At 42.2% G+C, this 20,495-nt stretch overlaps 1 protein-coding gene across 1 annotated transcript in view; it reads right to left on the bottom strand.

Moving 5' to 3' along the window:
• Positions 1 to 2,731: 2,731 nt before the first annotated feature.
• LOC132589370 (motor neuron and pancreas homeobox protein 1-like) overlaps positions 2,732 to 20,495 on the bottom strand; it is a 45,942-nt gene continuing 28,178 nt past the window's right edge. Inside the window, exons 2-3 of the mRNA XM_060262092.1 lie at positions 4,910 to 5,070; positions 2,732 to 3,392 (exon numbers count right to left, since the gene is read on the bottom strand). Of these exons, the coding sequence (XP_060118075.1) occupies positions 3,081 to 3,392; positions 4,910 to 5,070 (473 nt within the window). The 3' untranslated portion in view covers positions 2,732 to 3,080. The remainder of the gene's footprint in view (positions 3,393 to 4,909; positions 5,071 to 20,495) is intronic.

Consider the following 20,495-nt stretch of genomic DNA (forward strand, 5'->3'; position numbering starts at 1 on the left):
ATGTCATTGGGATGTTGCACTGTTTTAGCCTGAGGACTCCAGCTGCTCAAGGTCCTTCAACAGTGCTAAAGATTTCTTCTCTCAGTGCTGCATTTTTGCCGCATGTGGGACACACATCAACAGTGAACAATGAAATTACCTCCTTTAACTCATATCAGGATCCTTTGAATCACTGGCCTCTTTATTCATGACTCAGCTTTTATGAAATGGGGCAGCTGTCCAAAGTCTCACCAAAAAGTGAATGGAGCAGTCCTAAGCAGATATATTCAGAAGTACCATTTTATTCAAAATTAATAGGTGTTATTAGGATTGTAGCCTAAATGTACGGCACTTGGAGGACTGAACTGTTTGTGGATCCTTTTTAACAAGGTGGGCTGATCTCAGTTTTGCATGGTCTACTTGGGTGGGTTTTTTTAGACCCACACAAATATACCACCTGTTCTGCTCATATGTCTGTAGAAGTGCATTTTTCCCAAGATGTACAACAATCAGCAGGTGGTTATCAGTAGACCGCATGCTATCTCCTGCCTATCCCTGATTTACAGTAGATAGTATCTGATGATATAGTGCACTTTTTGGCAGACATTAGCTCTCTGTCTTGTATGATTATGTATGTGTGAGTGGCACTGGTTTACTGTATATGATCCATTACTCTCAATACATTCATTATATCAGTATTAAAATGAGATTTATTTTATGGAGCAAATATCAGTGGCTATTATTAATAGAGTTGCAACTTAAATTTTTCTTGCACAGGCAGAAGGGCGCTTGCATGTATACCAAGAAGGCAGCTCACCAAGTCTTTTTCCCACCACAGACCTCTGCATCATACCTCATTTTGTTCTGAAGAGTCCCATTCCCCCCCCCCCAATACCAAAGAACCATTTTGAGGGAATGCAGCAGATTACAGCAAGAAGGGGGAGGAAGATATCTGTTCTATGGGTTGATCAGATCTCACCATCCTTTGGATTCAATCCATACAATCATAATCACCTTTGGGGATGACTCGTGTATGTGTGTGTGTGTATTTAAATGCTACTGGTTGGAATGAGGAATGGTGGTTCTGATATGGATGTGTGACTGGCTCGGTGAATGACTTCAAGGGTTTAGCTCTCTATCAGGTATTTTGTGCAAACCTTCACTGTACATGTAAAATAACTGAACAAAAGGAATGCCTGAAAAGCAGTCTGGGAAATAGTTTACGCTGCAATGTTTAGAACACTTTCTGAGAGTAAATACCATTGAATAAATTAGGACTTACTTCTGAGTAGTCCTGTTTAGGACTGCTGCCTGAGTTCATTACTTGGATTATGGGTATTTGAACAGTCAGTCCCCGCCGGTCAGCAGGTCGTGTCCTGTGTTCAGCAGGATGGTTGACTGCTTGTGGAGAAGGAAGTCTTTATTTCTAGAACAGGAGCAGAACAGGCTGATGAATGTTGTGGTTGGGTGGCTAATGAACCTTGAGGTTAGTGGATTTGTGGCTGAACGGCATTGCTCAGGTAAATAGTAAAAATTTCATTGGGCCGGCTCTAGTTATTCTGCAGGCTTTGGGACCACGCTGAGCCTTTCCTTGGAAGCAGGTGTTCAGAGTAAAAATAAAATACGATTTGTTTTCCCATGTGTTAGTAGAATTCCTTTGCTTTGCCCATGAAGAAAATAACGTACGCTTGAGGCTTAGGGTCTTTCTCTTGATTTTTTTTGTTGTTTTCCAAATAAAGTACTGATTGGGCATCAAGTCTGAATATGTAAGAACATTTTTGCTCTGATATTTTTGGTCATTCAGAGAGACTAAGATTGCCTGTGGATGCGCACTATGATCTGTTGTTGTGTTATTCGAGTCCCTCAATTATTGGAGAGTTCCAGGACAGACAGAACTCTTTGTTAGGCTAGATGGTGTTTTTTTGGGGGGGTGGGGGTTATAGGGAAAGGCTAGAGGAGATATCTCAGGCTATGATCCTAAGGCATCCTGTACAAAGTGCTTTTCAGATTTTGGTGGATAGCCATCAAAGGTAATAAAGTCCTCTGCCAATTGGTGTTTCTGTAAATCTAGGTGAATCACAAAAGGACATGCATTTCCCAGTTGTAGTCCACCTAATTTACTTATCAACATCAATCTATGCAATAATCAGGTAAGAGTGAGGGGAAAAGCTGGTTGGATCCAACCCACTGTAAGTAAGCTAGGTTGTGGTAGTATTCCCTTGAGAAACTTCCCAGACTCTTTTTTTCCTCCAATTGGAGTATCCCTTCCTTTATTAGCTAAATTTTGGTGTTTCCAAGATAGACAAAATATGTGCATCAAGACTGCATCATTTCATCCTAATTTTAGTGGGTGTATGTCAGCCCAGCACTACCAAGTGGACTGCTCAGTGCACCATGTAACTCACAAAGGTCAGTGCCTGCAGCCTAGATCTTTATTGCCACCCAGCTTCCATGCATGTCATATTCCTAACTTTATCTAAATACTGTGCTTAGATGGTACCAAGTGCTACTTGTGGCCATGTTTTTTACAAGTTTGGGAGCTTGGCTAGCTTAGGACCAGCTTTCCATGCATGTGTCGCCTCATACTGTCTTCCTCCAGCGGTATGTATCTGAAAGGGTGTCATTTGCCTTTGTAGCCTTTGAAATCAGTCTTGTTGAAATAACATCCTCCTGCTTGCCCTTCCTCATTAAAAGCTATAGGGACCAAGATGGTATTTGCTGCACCAGTAGTAAAACGTGGGATGCGGGGAGACTCCTAGTATTATTTCAGGACAATTTTGGCAATCAATTGGTTGTAGGGAGTTTGGGAACCATTCTCAGAAAAGCAAATCATAGTCTGCTAATATGTTGAGGTTAACGTCTTTATACCAAGGTGGGTAGAATACCAAGATGGGGAGCATACCCCCTAACAGAACAATGACAAGATAAATATACTCGAACACACATAAATTAATTGACAGTCTCTCACCAGGACACAAGCCCAGGCATAGTCCTTTTAGTCCACTGGCAGAAGGAGAGCACAAACCCACTTTTGCTTGGCTACAGTTGGTTCTTCATTCTGCTTCCAGAATGTGCACACTGCCCTTGAGGTTAGGATCTGCTCATAATAGCAGGTTCATTTCCCTGTGGGTGGAGCTCTGCACATCCTCATCCTCCTCTGAGCATGAGGAATCTGGACTGTAGCTGAAGTTCTCAGTATTATGATGCAAAAATTCCACACTGGCACTGTGCCTGCTAAGTTCATCACCACCACTCTCCTCTTCCTCCTCCTGCCCTTGGGTTTCTCTGGGTAGCAGTTTTCCTGAAGCCTTGCTTGTTCCCTTCTGTTTCTCAGTCTCCGCTTGTGCTACCTGCTCCTTGGCTTTCCGACTCCGCTTCCATTTCATCCGACGGTTCTGAAACCAGATCTTCACCTGCAAGAGATGGGCAGACAGACTGTGACAGGCAATCAATTGTGAAGAGATTCCTTAGGCTCTTACATGACCAAAATGCTTTTATGGCCACAGTGTATGAATAAGAACTCAGTCTTCAGTAGGATTTAAAACCTCCCAAAGAGGTGCTGAGCTTCCATGGAGATCATGTATCGATGATACCCTTTCTGGGAGCAAAGTGAGAGAGGGACTGGTGACAGGACTTGAGCCCAGCCCTGCAACAGTTTGGAATTCCTCCTCCAGAAAGTTAAGTAATAGAATATGCTAGAATTGAAGTGATAGGGAATCACTTTGATTCAAGTACCCCAGAGAGACATCTCATCTCCACCCATGCAAGAATTAGCTCAGCAGCAACCCATAAATACTTCTCTTTATAACACTTTAGAACTCTCCAATCTTCTCATAGATGTGCTCTCATCTCTTCCATAGTTTCCTGTCTTCCAACTTTGATTTTACTTAAACTAACCTTACCTCATATCATTATCACACTGTTTGGCAAATTGCATCTTTTCCTTTTGAAGCCATTAAGCAAACTGGGAAAAATATGTTATTTTCATTCCCCAACCTGTACGGTTTTTTCTTTGTAGATTTCTGTAAGCAGTGACTCCACAGCTGATTAATTGACCTAACACTGTCTGTAAAATTGCCTGTCATTTAGATATGGCTCATCCACCAAATGTTGCATCCTGTGCTTGGAGAGTTTAGGACTAATTTCCACAAGGTTTATCTTTTCAGATGGTTTCAGAATTACCGAAAGAGGTGCAAAATGTATTCAAAAATGTATTGAAATAATTATTGGAAATATTCTAATTATAATTAAGAGATAAAACATATATAACTTTCAACCCAAAAACGTATTGTGCACAGAACAGTGTTCACAGAACTCAAGGTTTTAGCCTAAATAATGATTGTTATATGTCAAAAGTTTCTTCCGGTAGTTTTCAGGTTCTGTGTAGTAATAGCCATACTTTGATGGTGAAATCCCTTGAGAGAAAAATATCCCTTCCCCTTATCTCTTAGCTCTAAGGCACTTAGACACCATTTTGTCAGGTGAAGAAAGTACCCATGTGATGTTTTGCACTGGACCTAAAACTGGACCACTGTGCACACAATCTCACCATGCATGCAATATTAGCAGACCAGTTTAACATCCATCAGATCTCTGGTGCTCTAATGATGTGCACATTAGCTGTGGGCCCAGTTTTAATGAGATACTTGATGTATGCAACATTCCATATCCCATGGGTTAGTACTTCTTGCCATTTAAGTCAAGCCCAATATTCCCAGCTCCAAGCAGATACATGTACTACACTGTAACTTTGCAAAGCAGTTGGAGAACAAATATATTAGTATTTTATTTACAGTGATTTATTTTAAAATAATGATGATTGTGTGTGTTAATTTGGGGAACCTAGAGACTGTTTGTGCCTGCTGTAGCTACACCAGCTTCTTCCTGACAATTCTGAAGATTATATACAGTCTTCCTCACCAGGCTATACCTGAGTCTCAGTTAGCATCAATGAAGTAGCCACCTCAAAACGTTTGGGCCGTGATAAGTACTTGTTGATCTTGAACTGGTTCTCCAGCTCAAGAAGCTGCTGGCTGGTAAAAGCTGTTCGTGGCCGACGGCATTTCCCCATGAGACCAGACTGTGGGACAGCTGGAAAAGAAACCAAGAGTCAGGATCGGCGTATGTGGCCCAGAAAGATGGGCTATACTCTAGGCCAGAGAAAAAGGGAACACAAGAATATATATTAAACTATTGCCACCTAAGCCAAAAGAGCAGTAGAATTGTGCTTAGGACAAGATGGAGCAATCACATTTGCTGACAAAGGTGTTTCGAAACTGATGTGCCTGAATGACACTTGCCAGCCTCAAGTGAAACCATGTATGTATTGTAAAGCTCAGAAAGGGTGAAAAGGTATTATAAATCCTCATGGCCATCAATTGACTCGATTGATTCGGAAACCTGGTAAGAGCACATATAGAACAGTCTTTCATTTTCTAATGTATACTTTCAGGGGTTTTCAGGGGGATGTGTGAATTCAGCCTTTCACTGATAGTATTTTTTAGCGTGTAACAACTTCAGAAATATTTATTTCTTTGCGTTATTTATATCCCACCTTTCTCCACCATCGATGCACTATTTACACAGTGCCGTCTACACACCCATTGCGTGGAAGGGTCCTCTAGCAACAGCTGCAGCAGACTTGAAATCTACACTCCATTTTTCACCACTGTCACTTCCTCCTCCTTTGTTGATAAACCAACCATAATGTTAGCTTCAGTGGGGAGGGGGCCTAAAGAAACATGACATTTGTCAATTAGCAATGCTTATAATTCTTATGGTGATCTTTCCTGGTCATAAGGAATGAGCTCCATATAAACCAGTTCCTACATTATGCTACTTCTGATGGTCATTTATTTGCAAGAGCACTTATGCAAGTGGTACCTCAGATAACGCCAATAGTTTAATCAACAACTATAATACTTTACAAAATGGAAGTCGCATCTTGCTCCCACAACTGAACTAAGGCACTCTAAAGTTTGGGATCTTTTCATACAGGAGAAGATTACTGACAATGTGCATCAAGCGGAACCTTGCTAAAAAAAAAAAAAAAATCTCTCCCAGAAATGATTTCATTCTTTGAGTTAATAACTTCCAGTGACATTCTACCTCACAAACAAATATATCACAAATTGATTTCCATGTAATTATTGTCTGTTTTCTTGGATCCTCTTTTTTTTCTCCCTTTGTTATTCCCACAGATCTCAGTTGTGGACACTCCTATTCCAGAGGTGGTGTTATAAATCATTTGACATTTTAGCTATGACAGGTACATTTTATCATTAAGATCTGTATTTTGTCTCTCAGTATGTTCTAATGCTCTGAAGTTGCATTTATCTTTCCCATATATGATGACTAGGTGTCATTCTGTAGTTATTATAAGTGACTCGATTTCTGTGCTGTTTGTATCAATTTCAAAAGTTCATTAATTGTTAATATTAAAGAATATAATACTTAATTGAATGTGGGGATGGACACAACTACTTCCACAGGACCCAAATATTTCTACAGGCCCAACTAGGGGGAAGGGGTTGCAGAGGGTGTGGAAAATATGAGAGTGCCATCACTTTTTTCTTAAGTGATCCTCCGCCATGGCCAGTGACCTGACATATAAACATGGAACAGGTGAAGTCTTTTCCATCATTTTTCTCTGCCAGGAAAAAACAATCACCTGCTAATAATTATTGTCAAAGGCAGAAGAGCGGGAGCATTTTTTAAAGTGGCAATGCAACATGTAACTTGGGGTGAAGGAAATGTTTGCATATGAACAAACAAACCAATTCAGAATGTGGGCAGGAAGCATCACCCCTCACTTTGAATGGGTGGGCATCAGGCCGATAGCTGCGGGAGTTGGGGGGGCAGGCCACTCTATTTCATACCCCTTTCCATCTATAGGGCCCCTCCATTGGAGGGCCTCCATTACGCTTCTGAGTGAAAGAGAGAGAGAGAGAGAGAGTGCAAGACAGGGAGCACAAGCACAAGCGAGAGAGAGCAAGAGTACATGAGACAGAGAGACAGAGAGCACAAGAGCAAGTGAGAGAGCAAGCGAGAGAGAGAATGAGAACCAGTGAGAGAGCACACAAGAGAGAGAGAAAGCACAAGAGTGAGCGAGAAAACAAGTGAGAGAGAGAGAGAGAATGAGAGCACAAGAGCAAGCAAGAGAGTGAATGAGAGCAAGCAAGAGAGCACACAAGAGAGAAAGCAAGCCAGAGGGACCAAGAGAGAGAACGAGATCACAAGTCTCGTGACATGAGAGAGAGCAAGCGAGCACATAAGAGAGAGAGAGAGAGCCAGCGAGAGAGAGAGAGCAAGAGTGTGCAAGAAAGAGAGAGAGACTCTGGGCCATCTGAGATGTCCTGGGGACTCTGAAAGCACTCTGCCCTGCAACCCCCCCAGAAAAATTATCCCTTGGCTCCCCCCCACCTGAAATTTTCTGACTACAGGCCTGGTGGGCATAGTTGCAGATAACCCCAAATCTCACAGGCATGTATTAGGGTTGCCAAGTCCAATTCAAGAAATATCTGGGGACTTTGGGGGTGGAGCCAGGAGACTTTGGGGGTGGAGCCGGGAGACATTGGGGGTGGAGCCAAGATCAAGGCTGTGACAAGCATCATTGAACTCCAAGGGAGTTCTGGCCATCACGTTTAAAGGGACTGCACATCTTTTTAAATGCCTTCCTTCCATAGGAATTAATGAAGGATAGGGGCACCTTCTTTTTGGGCTCATAGAATTGGACCCCCTGGTCCAATCTTTTTGAAACTTGGGAGGTATTTTGGGGAGTGGCACTAGATGCTATACTGAAAATGTGGTGCCTCTGCCTCAAAAAACAGATCCCCCAGAGCCCCTGATACCCGCAGATCAATTCCCCATCATTCCCTATGGGAATCGTTCATGGAGGTACATGGTGGCTGTGGGGGCGGGGCTTCCCCTGCCGGCCAGCTGGCTGGGGGAGGGGGGAAGCCTGAAAAACCGGGGGATCCCCCTCTGGGACCTGGGGATTGGGAAGCCTAGCATGTATCCAACCAAGCAGGGCTGAAATTTATTTAGTAAATTGGATTTCTGAATCCCCGTTCTCCGCAGGCAGGGCTCAAGGCAATTTACAATGAAAAAGGGACAATAAATAATTCAGTTGAAATTTAAAAATACAATTAAAAACAATACAAGTCCTGAGTTGGCAAAAAATAAAAAATTTCCACAGGCCAACTAGGGAGGAGGGGTTGCAGAGGGCGTGGAAAATATGAGAGTGCCGTGTTGTCTACTGTGCTGTCAGTACCCACAACCAAATGCGCAGTGGAACATCTCTGCCTTACACGCCCTGCAGAAAGATAGCAAATCCTGCAGGGAACATTGATTTATTATTTAGATTCCTATCCCGCCCTCCCATAAGGCTCTTGCAGAGCATTCCAGCAGGTGGGGGTCAGGGCCAAAAAGGCCCTGGGCCTAGTTTAGAACAGCCAGATCTCTCTCTGGCCAGGAACCACCAGGAGGTTCTTATTCCCAGATAGGGTTGCCAATCCCCAGGTGTGGGCAGGAGATCCCCCGGTTTGGAGGCCCTTCCCCCGCTTCAGGGTCGTTAGAAAGCGGGGGGAGGGGAGGGAAATGTCTGCTGGGAACTCTATTATTCCCTATGGAGATTTATTCCTATAGAAAATCATGGAGAATTGATCCACGGGTATCTGGGGCTCTGGGGGGGCTGTTTTTTGGGGTAGAGGCACCAGATTTTCCGTATAGCATCTAGTGCCTCTCCCCAAAATACCCCCCCAAGTTTCAAAAAGATTGGACCAGGGGGTCCAATTCTATGAGCCCCAAAAGAAGGTGCCCCTATCCATTATTTCCTATGGAAGGAAGGCATTGAAAAGGTGTGCCATCCCTTTAAATGTGATGGCCAGAACCCCCTTTGGAGTTCAATTATGCTTGTCACAGCCTTGATCTTGGCTCCACCCCTAATGTCTCCTGGCTCCACCCCCAAAGTCCCCAGATATTTCTTGAATTGAACTTGGCAACCCTATTCCCAGAGTTTGATGCTCTTTCAGAGTCATATTGAGAGAGGCGATCCCAAAGGTATGCAGGTCCCTGACTGCTAAGGGCCTTAAAGGTCAAAACCAAGAACTTTAACCTGATCTGGTGCTCAATGGAAGCCAGTGCAGCTCACACAGCACAGGTTGGATGTGTGCCATCCGAGGGGTTCCAATAAGGACCCACTCAGCTGCGTTCTAGACCAGCTGGTGCAAGGGTAGGCTCTAAATTAATTACACTTCAGGCTGCAGAATGATTTAGAGGTAATTTCCACCAAATTTCTCCTCTCGCAGCAGACCCCCATTTGGCCCTCCATGCTAGGGCCCAGGAACAAAATTGGGGGGGGGGGGGTTCAGTGGGAGGGGAAAGCAGGTCTGCTCTGCAAAGACCATAAATCGTTGCGTATGTGCCAATGAAAGGGTGATGAAAGTATTTGCAGCCATCTCTCCTTCAGCTTTGTACCAGAGGCCACTCTCCCATGTTGCTCCTCTGGGAAAGCATCCATCAATCCTATTCTGTTTTCAAACTTTCCCTGTAACCAGCAGTGGCATCTGTGAGCCCTAGCTGTGAGGAGACATAGGCCTGACATGTTGAGTCCGTCACCTTCCCTTCCAGTAATGATTTTATTGCCCGGCTGATAGTAAACGATTTGATACGTTATCAGCGTTCATTTTAACAATCACAAAATTCCGTTGATGAAATTAAACCTCCTTTATTAGCCTAAGGTGTATTTAATTACCCCCAGCTGTCCCCAGCTGTGATAAAGGCAGCCCTTCTCCACAAAAGCCTCAGAGCACCTATCTTGTTAATGAGCTTTTATCTGAGCAGACTGCTGAATCAGGAGGGAAGCCAAACAAAAGAAGCTTTGAGGGGGACCGCTTGGCCTCCTTGAGCAGGGTGCCTCTCAGTCCCTCTATTATTATCAACTTTATGGGCTACCTCCAGGATTAGCTTTTACTGCCCTTCATTAAATAGAGAACAGACACTCAGTGGCGTGGGCAGGAACAGACAGGTACGGGAGTACCAGGAAAAAACCATTATGGGAGTTGCAGGAAAACACACAATCCACTTTGATCGCTAAGCAAAACGTGGGTGGTCCGCAAAGGGAAATTGCCATACCCACCAGTGGGTAACCGGTACTCTTTTTGCTATCCTAGTTACCAAGTAAGGAATTCTTATTCCTAGTTGCTGCACAGAATGAAGAAGGAATAATATATGAAGCCGATCTGCCTGACTGTGACAGAGCAGTCCTGCATTTCTAGAGATTGTCAACAAGGAGTTTCATGCAGTCTTAGTTTGTACTACTACTTGCTTTAACTGCCCTGTTTTTTAAACCCTGTGACTTCTATATATGTAAGAGGGCTCCCTACTGCTCCTACATCTGCCAAAAAAGTTGTTGAACATAATGATTTGATAACATCAAATTAATATTATTATTGCATTGTCATTGGACATGTTGCTTCCCGGAGCATAAGAAGGCAGGTTGATTGCATCCTGAATTAATTCTTGGAGCAAATTCCTAGCTGGTTATCAAGAGCTCTCTGAAAATTCAAATAGTGTCAAATTTAAGAAGATTTCAATTTGAAATAAAACGATTTCTGCAAAAATTAAATTGTGTTTATTTAAAGCAGTAGTTGGATCTGGGTGGGGTGGTTGGTTTTGCAGTAATGCAGTGTATAAGACTAGGTAAACTAAAGCCTGCAGAGTGAAAATCAGCAAAGAGAAGTCCTACCTCAACGACCTTTGGGGGTTCTTTGAAGTTAACAAGCGTGTGGATAAGTAAACAATGCATGTTTAGACTTCCAAAAGGCTTTTGACAGGATAACTCACCAAAGACTCCTGAGTAAACTTAGCAGTCATGGGAGAGAGGACAGATCCTTTTATGGATTAAAAATGGGTTAAATGACATGAAGTAGAAATAAATGGACAGTTCTTGCAATAGAAAGAAGCGAATAGTTGGATCCTACAAGAATGTGCATTGGGACTGGTGCTGTTTAATTTCTTGTTAATGATCTGGAATTGGAGGTGAGCAGTGTAATGTTAAACTTGTAGATGATAAAGCTGTGAAAAACCAAAGCAATTTGTGAAGAGTTCCAGACGGCCCTTTAAGCTGTGTTCGTGGGCAACAACATGGCATGTGAAGTTCAGTATCAGTAAGAATACAGTTATTGTTGGAGTATGCAAGTTCATCCTTAAGTCATGAAAAAATTAATTTGTTTATGCGTGCTAATAGTCCAGTGGCACCTTTAGGACCAACAAGGTTTTATTCAAGTTATGAGCTTTCGTGTGCAGGCATACTTCTTCAAATAAAATGAGATGGAAGGAAACCATTCAAGCTTATAGACAAAGTTGAAAAGCAAATTAGCATATAACATGATAATGACATTTTGAGACAAACCAAGAACAACAAGCCAAGTGTAAAGGGTCAACGACTGTATGGATCCAACAGAGCTACTCACCTGGATCTATGCATGCTAATATTAGCTAGCTATTTAGCTTAAGATTAATTAGATTTTAGGTACCTAGTTCCCACGAGAGAGGTGACAATATGCTTGATGAAATGAGTTGTAAAATGTCTATTGCTGACCGGTTTTATAGGGGTACTATTTGGTTTTTGTTGCATAAACAGGGAAAGGGGGAGCTTAGGAAACTTTATTGTCCTTTGTTCTCCCACACACAAGGTTTCCCATCCTAACAGGCGACATGGACCTTAGAACTAGTTAGATAGGATGTTTGTTATTTGACTTCAAAATGTAACCCTTTTCTCCTTTATATAGCAAAGTTTATTCTTAAACTAATAATTCACGTGTGCTGCCTTCCTTACTCTGCTATATATTCCAACAGTGACGCACACGGATGCAAAAAGTTCATATGCTTAAATCTATGCTGGTGACACATGAACTGACTGATATTGAGAGATAATGCGATCTTGGGGTTGTAGTGGACACCTCAATGAAAATGTTAACTCAGTATAGGGCAACAGCTGAAGAGTATTGGGAGGAAGAATGAAACTAAAATGGCCAATATTAGAATATCCTTGTATAGAGCATACAGAAACTTCATTGTGGGTAAGGATAGGGTGATGCTACCTTTGTACATTGAGAATACTGTATACAATTCTCAAAAATATAACAGAGCTGTGAAAAGTGCAAAAGAGGGCAACCAAAATGATTAAGGAGTTGGAGCACCATCCCTGTGATAAAAGCCTGGAGAATCTGGGACTTTTCAGTTTGGAAAAAAGACAACAAGGGGGAAGGATACAATACAGGTCTACAAAATTGTGCCTACAGTGGAGAAAGTCGTTTTCTCCAGGGCTTTTTTGGTAGGAAAAAACCATCCAGCAGGAACTCATTTGCATATTAGGGCACACCCCTTGATGTCACCATTGTTTCACACGGGGCTTTTTTGTAGAAAAATCCCAGCAGGACCTCATTTGCATATTAGGTCACACCCCCTGACACCAAACCAGCCAGAACTGCATTCCTGTGCGTTCCTGCTCAAAAAAGCCCTGGTTTTCTCTCCTTTTCCCAAAATACAGAACCTGAGGATACCCAATAAAGTTTATGAACAATACATTTAAGACCGATTAAAGAAAATACTTCTTTATTCACTGAGTAATTAAATTGTGAGATTCGCTGCCATAGGATATAGTTATGGCCACAGGGCCACCCCAAGGACTTCTGGTGCCCTAGGCAAATAATTTCACTGCCTCCCATTTCTGTAGAGAAGCCACCAACCACCCTTCTCCACCTGCACTGTGGGAAAGCTCCCACCACTCCCACCACCCTCACTTGAAGTGCCACTCCTCTCAATATAGCAGATAGGCAATAATGCCCCTGGAAAATGGCCCCACCCTCCCAATGGAGGGGAAGGGATGAGGAATAGGGCCCATATCCTACTCCCCTATGGAGGGAGGGAAGAAACAGGCTTGCAATCGACCCACCACTGGTGCAGACCCCAATTGTAGATGGTTTGACAACAGGGCTGGTTTTGATGCTCTTTCACCTCTGATGCCCCAGATGATTGCCTGGGTATGCCTAATAAAAAGGCTGTCCCAGGATGGCCGCAAGCATAAATGGCTGTGAAAGGTGATTAGACCAGATGGGGGGGGGGCTCTTTGCCCTGTATGTTCCAGTTTTGTTTTAAAATGAGAACATTCTGTATACTGAGTCCCTCCATAGTTTTTAGATAAAAGTAAGATTTCTCACACAGAAAGGTGATCTGATCCTTCATCATCACTGATCACACTTTTAGGGTGAGAGGAGAGTATATGCTACTTTCACTCTTGACTATCACAGAAGGGCAAACCGTAGTTTCCTGCCTTTATTCTCCCACAGTCTGCCTGCAGGTGGGCTATTTATTATAATAGGGTAAGGCAAAGCCTGGGCCTCTGCCTCCGTTCTGCCTCCACCCATGGCTCCACACATACAAGCAAAGTCTTTGCTTTTGTCCTTTGCAGGGCAAATTGTGTTGCTGCTTATTGTGGGCTGGTGAGACTCTGCCTGTATCCTCTGCCTTCTGCCTGGAGCTGCCTTGCCTAACCGCCAGTATTTGCAAGCAAATTTAGCAAATGTAACCACAGATAATGAAATCATTCAGAGAACACAGAGCCAATATTTATATAGAATCATAAAACCCCTTCAAAGCCAGTGAGACAGTACAATGATTGACAGAAAATAGAAATGCAGTGCATGGGAACACCAACTGTGATGAACAACATGATGTAGTGGTTAAGAGCAGCGGACTCTAATCTGGAAAGCTGGGTTTGATTCCCCACTCCTCCACATGGAGCCTGCTGGGTGACCTCAGGCTACTCACTGTTCTGTCAGAACTCTCTCAGCCCCACTTACCTCACAAGGTGCCTGTTGTGGGGCAAAAAGGGAAAACAATTATAAGCTGCTTTGGGACTCTTTAAGGTTAAAAAAAAGCAGGGTATAAAACCTACTCTTCTGTTTGGTGAGAAGTTCTGTAAACTGTTTTGGCTGGATCACATCCCTGTTAGGCACATCTATGCTTAGTCACTTTCACTGCTCCCTCTGCTTCCCTCTGGCCAGGCAATTTGCTTTTTTTTTTTTTAAAGTATATCTTAAAGAAGAAGAACAACAAAAACCCCTGGAAGTTCTGCTATTGATGGATATCCCAAGGTCTCATTTAGTTTGTCTCTTAAATCAGGAGTGAGCAGCTTCAGTCTTGAGAAATCTATTTTTTCCTTGTGTCAGGAAGCCATCTGCTGCAAAATGGCTCTCTGATGAGGCAGAGTTGCATTATTCCAAGAAGACTAAGGCCTCCACAGAGCCTTCCCCCAAGAAGACATAGCCCTTCACTATTGTCAACTGCACCACCACATAAGGGTACATTGTCTACAAATTCACACCTGATTGGCTCATCAGGGGTTCCAAGGTCAAGACCTAAGCATGCTATACAAACACCAAGGCAACTAATCATTTCACAGCTGAGGAACACTGAGGATGAGAAGATTATCCTTTCTTATTTGCTGTTCATGTCATCATTCTTATTTATGACTTCACTAGAGAAGAGTGGTTGAGTGGATGAAAAATATACTAGAAGCACCACACGGTATAATTATATTGGAAAGGATACATCACCCATTAAAGAATTCTTAGGGCAATAAAAGGGATGATTATTAAAAGAAAAGCACATTCACATGTGCTAAATATCAATTCAAACAGAATCCTGCACAAACAAGACTGGCAACTGGTACAGTGTCCTGTTTTGAAAAGTATCTTCATTAGAAGACTGCAAGATGGAAAGCTATCAAATAGATTTTCAATAAGTGACTTTTCTATGTAACATACCAAGACAATTAGGAAAACAACAGTAAGAAGTTCAGACTGCCTCTCATCCACCTATTAAAGAGCATTTTCCTTTATGTTACCAAGAAAACTTAGTATTTGCTACAGCTTCTTAGTACTTTTTTTCACCCAGTTCTGCACACTGTGTTCCTCTTGGGTCTTGTTTTCAGCTAGACTGATTGCCATAGAAATGGGAGCCACCCCTTGCAAGGAAGAAGGGAGAAGACCAGGGGTGTCAAATGTCCATTCTGTGGGTCTGATTCAGCCTCCGGGTAGCTTCTATGTGGCCGTCCATGGTCTGCTTTCTTCTCCCTCTCTCCTGCTTCTGTCATCGCAATTTTTATTTTTCTCCATAGGATTGAGGCAGCTGAGCAAAACAGCCTCTCCTTGCTCTTTCCCTCTTATCCCTCCCTCTTCCCCAATGGAGGGGGAGAGCCAAGGAATCTCAGCCAATGGAGGAGCTTGGCTCTGTAGCTCTGCTGTGTGGTTGAGATAGACTGGCACAGCTAGAGCTGCCCCAATCAAAGCTCTAGCTGTGCCAGGTTCTGTCTATCACACAGCAGAGATACAGAGCCAAGCTTCTCCACTGGCTGAGGCTCCTTCCTCCCCTCCCTTGGGGAAGAGAGAGAGATGCTTTTCTCAGCTGCCTTAAAAACCAACATAATTTTGTTCAAGGTAAGTCAGAGCTTTTTGCCTTGCTTTTCTCTTTCTCTCTCACTAAGCTGGGCTTTCCTGGGTGCAACTGAGTTCCCTCCTCCTTTTCACTGTATTCATGCCCTCATTATCCAATCTTTTCTCAGTAGGAAAGCAATGTGAACTGTTTAGATGAGGAATAACAAGAAGCCAGTCAGGTGGAGACTGGGGATTTTGAATTTAGGCTTCCCAGATAGTAAACTGATACTGACCAGTATACATTGTTCTCCCTCTATTCTTGCAGTGCCTCATAGGAGTTGTTTTTTTCTGAGGAAGACTGTAGCTACTAGATAAACACATAGCCCTCAGTCTTATGTCATGGTGCCTTCACATGTTCTTGATCAGCACATTAAGCAACTTATGTACAAAAGCTTACAATGCCCAGCCATTTCACGTTTTTCCCTGGGTCCTAGGGCACAGAGCATTGACCATGAGATTTCTGTAGTGAATGGCAATAAATCCAAAGTAGGTTTGCAACTTCCAGATACACACCCGAACAGCATACTCATTGCTACAGCACATACATTGCCTCCAGATTCTGATGCAATAATTCAGAGCAAGTGATGTCAGTTATTAGAGACTGTCACATTCACAAAATATTCCAAGAGTGCCAATGTCTGAAGCATGTTTTATGTTAAGTTTTAAAATAATCTTTAATTGTGTTTGTGCCCTTTATATTTGACAGACAGGCATAACCTTTATTGGCATAACAGAAAAATACAAGATCTGAAGGAACTGTGCTTTTTATAAAGTTTATATCTCTGCTACCTGACGTTACATTTTATGACACACGTGGCCCAGCCCAACAAGGTCTCATTTATATCAGACCCAGCCTTCATAACAAATGAGTTTGACACCCGTAGAGAAAACCATGAGGGGAGAAGACTAGGCAGGTTTTGAGAGCCACGTTTAAGATGGTGAACACTGGGCTATAAGGATTCCTTGTTGTTCCTGAGTCAAATGCTTCATGGCATTATGACACCAGCCTGGGATCTACCAGCAGATAATAATCTACTTTCAGCCCACCCTACCCTTAAATTAATTTCAGGAATAAACACGAGTGGATTCCCCCAGGCAGTCAGATGCAGCTAGATCTAGGCATAGGAAGCTGCTTTCTGGTGAGTCAACTTATTTTTTCCATCTAGTCAGGACCGTCTGCTCTGGCTGGCAGCAGCTCTTTAGAGTCTGGCAGTGAACTGTCATTCCCAAGACTTGCTCCTGAGGTCATTTTAATGGAGATGCTAGGGACTGAAGCCCATGATGACTACATAGGACAACTTCTATGCTGGAGGGCTTCTTTTCCACACCCAGCTATTAGCAGAATTGAAACAGGGCTCCAAGCACCTCTTGAGCGAATCCTATATAATCCATTAAAATTTGTAACCAGGCAAGAACCTGTTGCGTGTCTACTCAGATGTTAAGTCCCCTTCAGCAAAAATGTTGCTTCTCCTAGCAATTTTATTATTGTTTGTTTTCAGGCTAATTAATTACTACTTCTTCCTTCATAGTTAACCTGTTATTTAATAGCATTCATAAATCAATAGTTAATTATTGGTTCTTTTTCCTTGGGGAAAGGGGGGCTTTATAATTTTCTTCTTTGTGGTGAGTAAAAGGCATTGCTCTTATTTTCCTGTTACTGTTTATGGCTCTTAGTCATAAAAATACAAAATAACAATTTAAATTTTTAAAAGATAAATGAACTGTGGTTTTGACAGTCTGCAGAGTGAACAGAGTATTTTCTACTACCTCCAGAAAAAACAGGCACTAGGAATTGACACTTCAATAAGAAAACAGGAAATTTAATTGATATGGAAGGAAATTTGAAAGGGATAGTGTTGGAATTAGAAATTACTTACATTTTAGTCATTATGGAGTTAACAAATGTTAGCTGTTAGTAAACAGGACACGATTATGTAGTTTGTATCCAATTAAAAACTGTCTAGTATACCAGGGAAAACCTGGTATTGTTCATTTAGCACCTTGTTTGTGAGAATGCTTTGATCTTCTATGGCAGGTTAATAGTTGATCCTTATCTTTGTCTTGGTGAGAAGAAGAAGCAACAAGGACCACCATTACAAAAAAAGCTATCTAACTATTAGGATTTAGTTAGTGAAGTAGAATGCATTTTTATTTTTATTTTTACATTCCAAGTACCTTTCCCTGAAGTTTTTTCAGTAAACAGTATTTCTTTTAAGCATGTAACGTCTCCATTCTATCTGCACATCACCTCTGAATTTTAAACGAATATCCCAACAGATAGTAACACTAAGAAACCGCAGTCATGTTTTAACTGTCCACATAGAGTAATCTGACATGGTAGTAGAATTGCCAACAAGTGAGGTGGGGGAGAACCTGATTCCTTTAATAGAATCTCAATGTGTGGAACTAGGCCACCGATGATGGTTTTTGTGGCATGGAGATAAATAATATCACCTGCTAAATGGCATCTTATTAGGCTTGTATTAAAGAGACAGTTTTCCCTTCTTGGTAGTTTTCCCTCACTGACTCTTCCACGTTTGCATGCCTATATGTTTTATTTAATTGTTTTAAATTGTATGTGTGCATGTGTATGCACACACACACACACTATTTAAATGTTTTAATGGCTGCCACTTTGGGGCCCTAAGCTGGATAGAAAGACAGCATATACTGTATTTTAAAAGAAAAAAGAAAGAAAGCTAGCAACTCTCCGTGACGCCTGTATTTTCAGTTGGAGTTGTGTGTGTGTTTTAATGGCAAAAATCATGCCAGAAAAAAAAGACAGAAAAATTAACTTCTGAGGCATCTTATACATCGAAGAGGCCTTGTCTGCCCTGACCCACCCCACCTCACCTCACCTGTGGTGGAGAAGGACACTAAAGATGTTTCATGGCTTATCACAAAGAGATCAGAAAGGAGGAGTTGCCAGTAGGCTTAGAGAAAAATGTCCTAGCCTAGCCTTTAAGAGAGTCTTAATTGGATGTTATTTACCAGATTATGTTATTTACCTCCATGGTATGAAATACCTCACCAACCCACTACTACACATGGAGCCTCTATTAAAGGGGCAAAACATTTTTCTCTACAGCGTTTGCCAGCACTACAGAAAGGTCCATTACTAAGCATTAGCTAAAAGCTGACTTGGATGGCTCGGGTTTCCTGATTTCATCAGATCTTGAAAGCTAAACAGCGATGGTCATTATTCGGTCATTCTACAGAGACAGGTAGCAAATCCCTGGAAGCAAATGAACCCTGTTTTGTGTGCCAGATCCCTTAAAGTGGAAAGGAACGTGTGCAAATATTCAAAACTGACCAGCAGTTTCACCATTAGATGTCTATATGGGAAATGTCAAACTGTACATTCAAACCCTGCTAAATGTCAAGTTTTTAATCTCAGTATTTGAATGTTCTTTACATGTTGGTGAGAAAGAGCATGCAGGTACTATATCACATCTCCTTGGCTTCAGGTTACTCACCTCAACTGAAGTAATTTATCTGGGACCATATTTCTGTGGTCAATAAGGTGTCAGTTTTCTTTTTGGTATCATTTTCTGCCTCGGGCATTAAAACACTGGGAGGTGTCTCTGCTTGGGAATGTATACAGAAGTCCTCAGAAACATCACGATCCAAATATACCAAATTCTTTTCACACGGAGCCAGACTGTGCTGCTGCCACTGCCACTGCCTTGGCCTTACTCTTCTACACAAGTGTGAATTTCGACATTGTCCTTTTCTACCCCCATGCCTTTGTTGCCTTTACAACATAAAAATGTAGCGAGATTGCAATTGATGCTTTCTCCATCAATGCCACAGCAAATGCAAGCAATTAATACAGGCATTCTATTAAGCTCTGCCTTGCCATAGGCTTAACATTTCAGAGAACTCTGAAAGAGAGCAGATAAGAAGTGCTATAAGGTTGAGGTCTGGCTTTCTAAAAAAGACCAACACCATTAGGAAGGGAACTAAAAACAAATCAGCCAGTATCATAACGCCCCTGTATCAATTGATGGTGCGGCCTCATTTGGAATACTGTGTACGATTCTGGTCACCGCACCTCAAAAAGGATATTATAGCACTGGAAAAAGTCCAGAAAAGGGCAACTAGAATGATTAAAGGTTTGGAACACTTTCCCTATGAAGAAAGGTTGAAACGCTTGGGGCTCTTTAGCTTGGAGAAACATCAACTGCGGGGTGACATGATAGAGGTTTACAAGATAATGCATGGGATGGAGAAAGTAGAGAAAGAAGTACTTTTCTCCCTTTCTCACAATACAAGAACTTGTGGGCATTCAATGAAATTGCTGAGCAGTCAGGTTAAATCGAACAAAAGGAAGTACTTCACCCAAAGGGTGATTAACATATGGAATTCACTGCCACAGGAGGTGGGGGCAGCTATAAGCATAGCCAGCTTCAAGAGGGGATTGGATAAAAATATGGAGCCATTGGGCTGATCCAACATGGCTTCTCTTATGTTCTTATCACAATTTCTTGAGTGACAGGCAAGTGGAAATGTTCTATATTAAGGGGGCCTGACCTATGAAGAAGATAAATGGCCATTTCTCACCTGATCTTTACATGTTTTATTTCAGGAGTCAATGATAATGGGGCTTTCAATTTTAACTTTCCATTTTTCATCCCATTATTCACCTAGTTTCTTTTTATAATTAACAAGATCACCATGGCATACACATTTTGACATGGGCTCCAAAGTTATAAAAGGGCTAAACTTTACTCAGCAAATCTGAGCTTTTAATAACAATCAAGATGACAGGATTGTTTCAACATTTAGCAAGCTATTATCTTATCTTCTCATTTCATCAGGTTAAGCCCTGGTATGAGCTCAGATACCTTTGCATCGTCATGGGAGAGCATTCCTCTGCATGTGTGTGGATGCTGATAGGATGCCAGAGACTCAGTTGTGACCATCTTCTGCTGCCTTACACCAGACAGAAAATAACAGCCTGTGTACTCTGTCATATGACCATTAGGATTGCCACCACATCTGGAGGAAAAAATG

Source organism: Heteronotia binoei, chromosome 21 (assembly GCF_032191835.1).
Source record: "Heteronotia binoei isolate CCM8104 ecotype False Entrance Well chromosome 21, APGP_CSIRO_Hbin_v1, whole genome shotgun sequence".
Taxonomy (NCBI): Eukaryota; Metazoa; Chordata; class Lepidosauria; order Squamata; family Gekkonidae; genus Heteronotia; species Heteronotia binoei.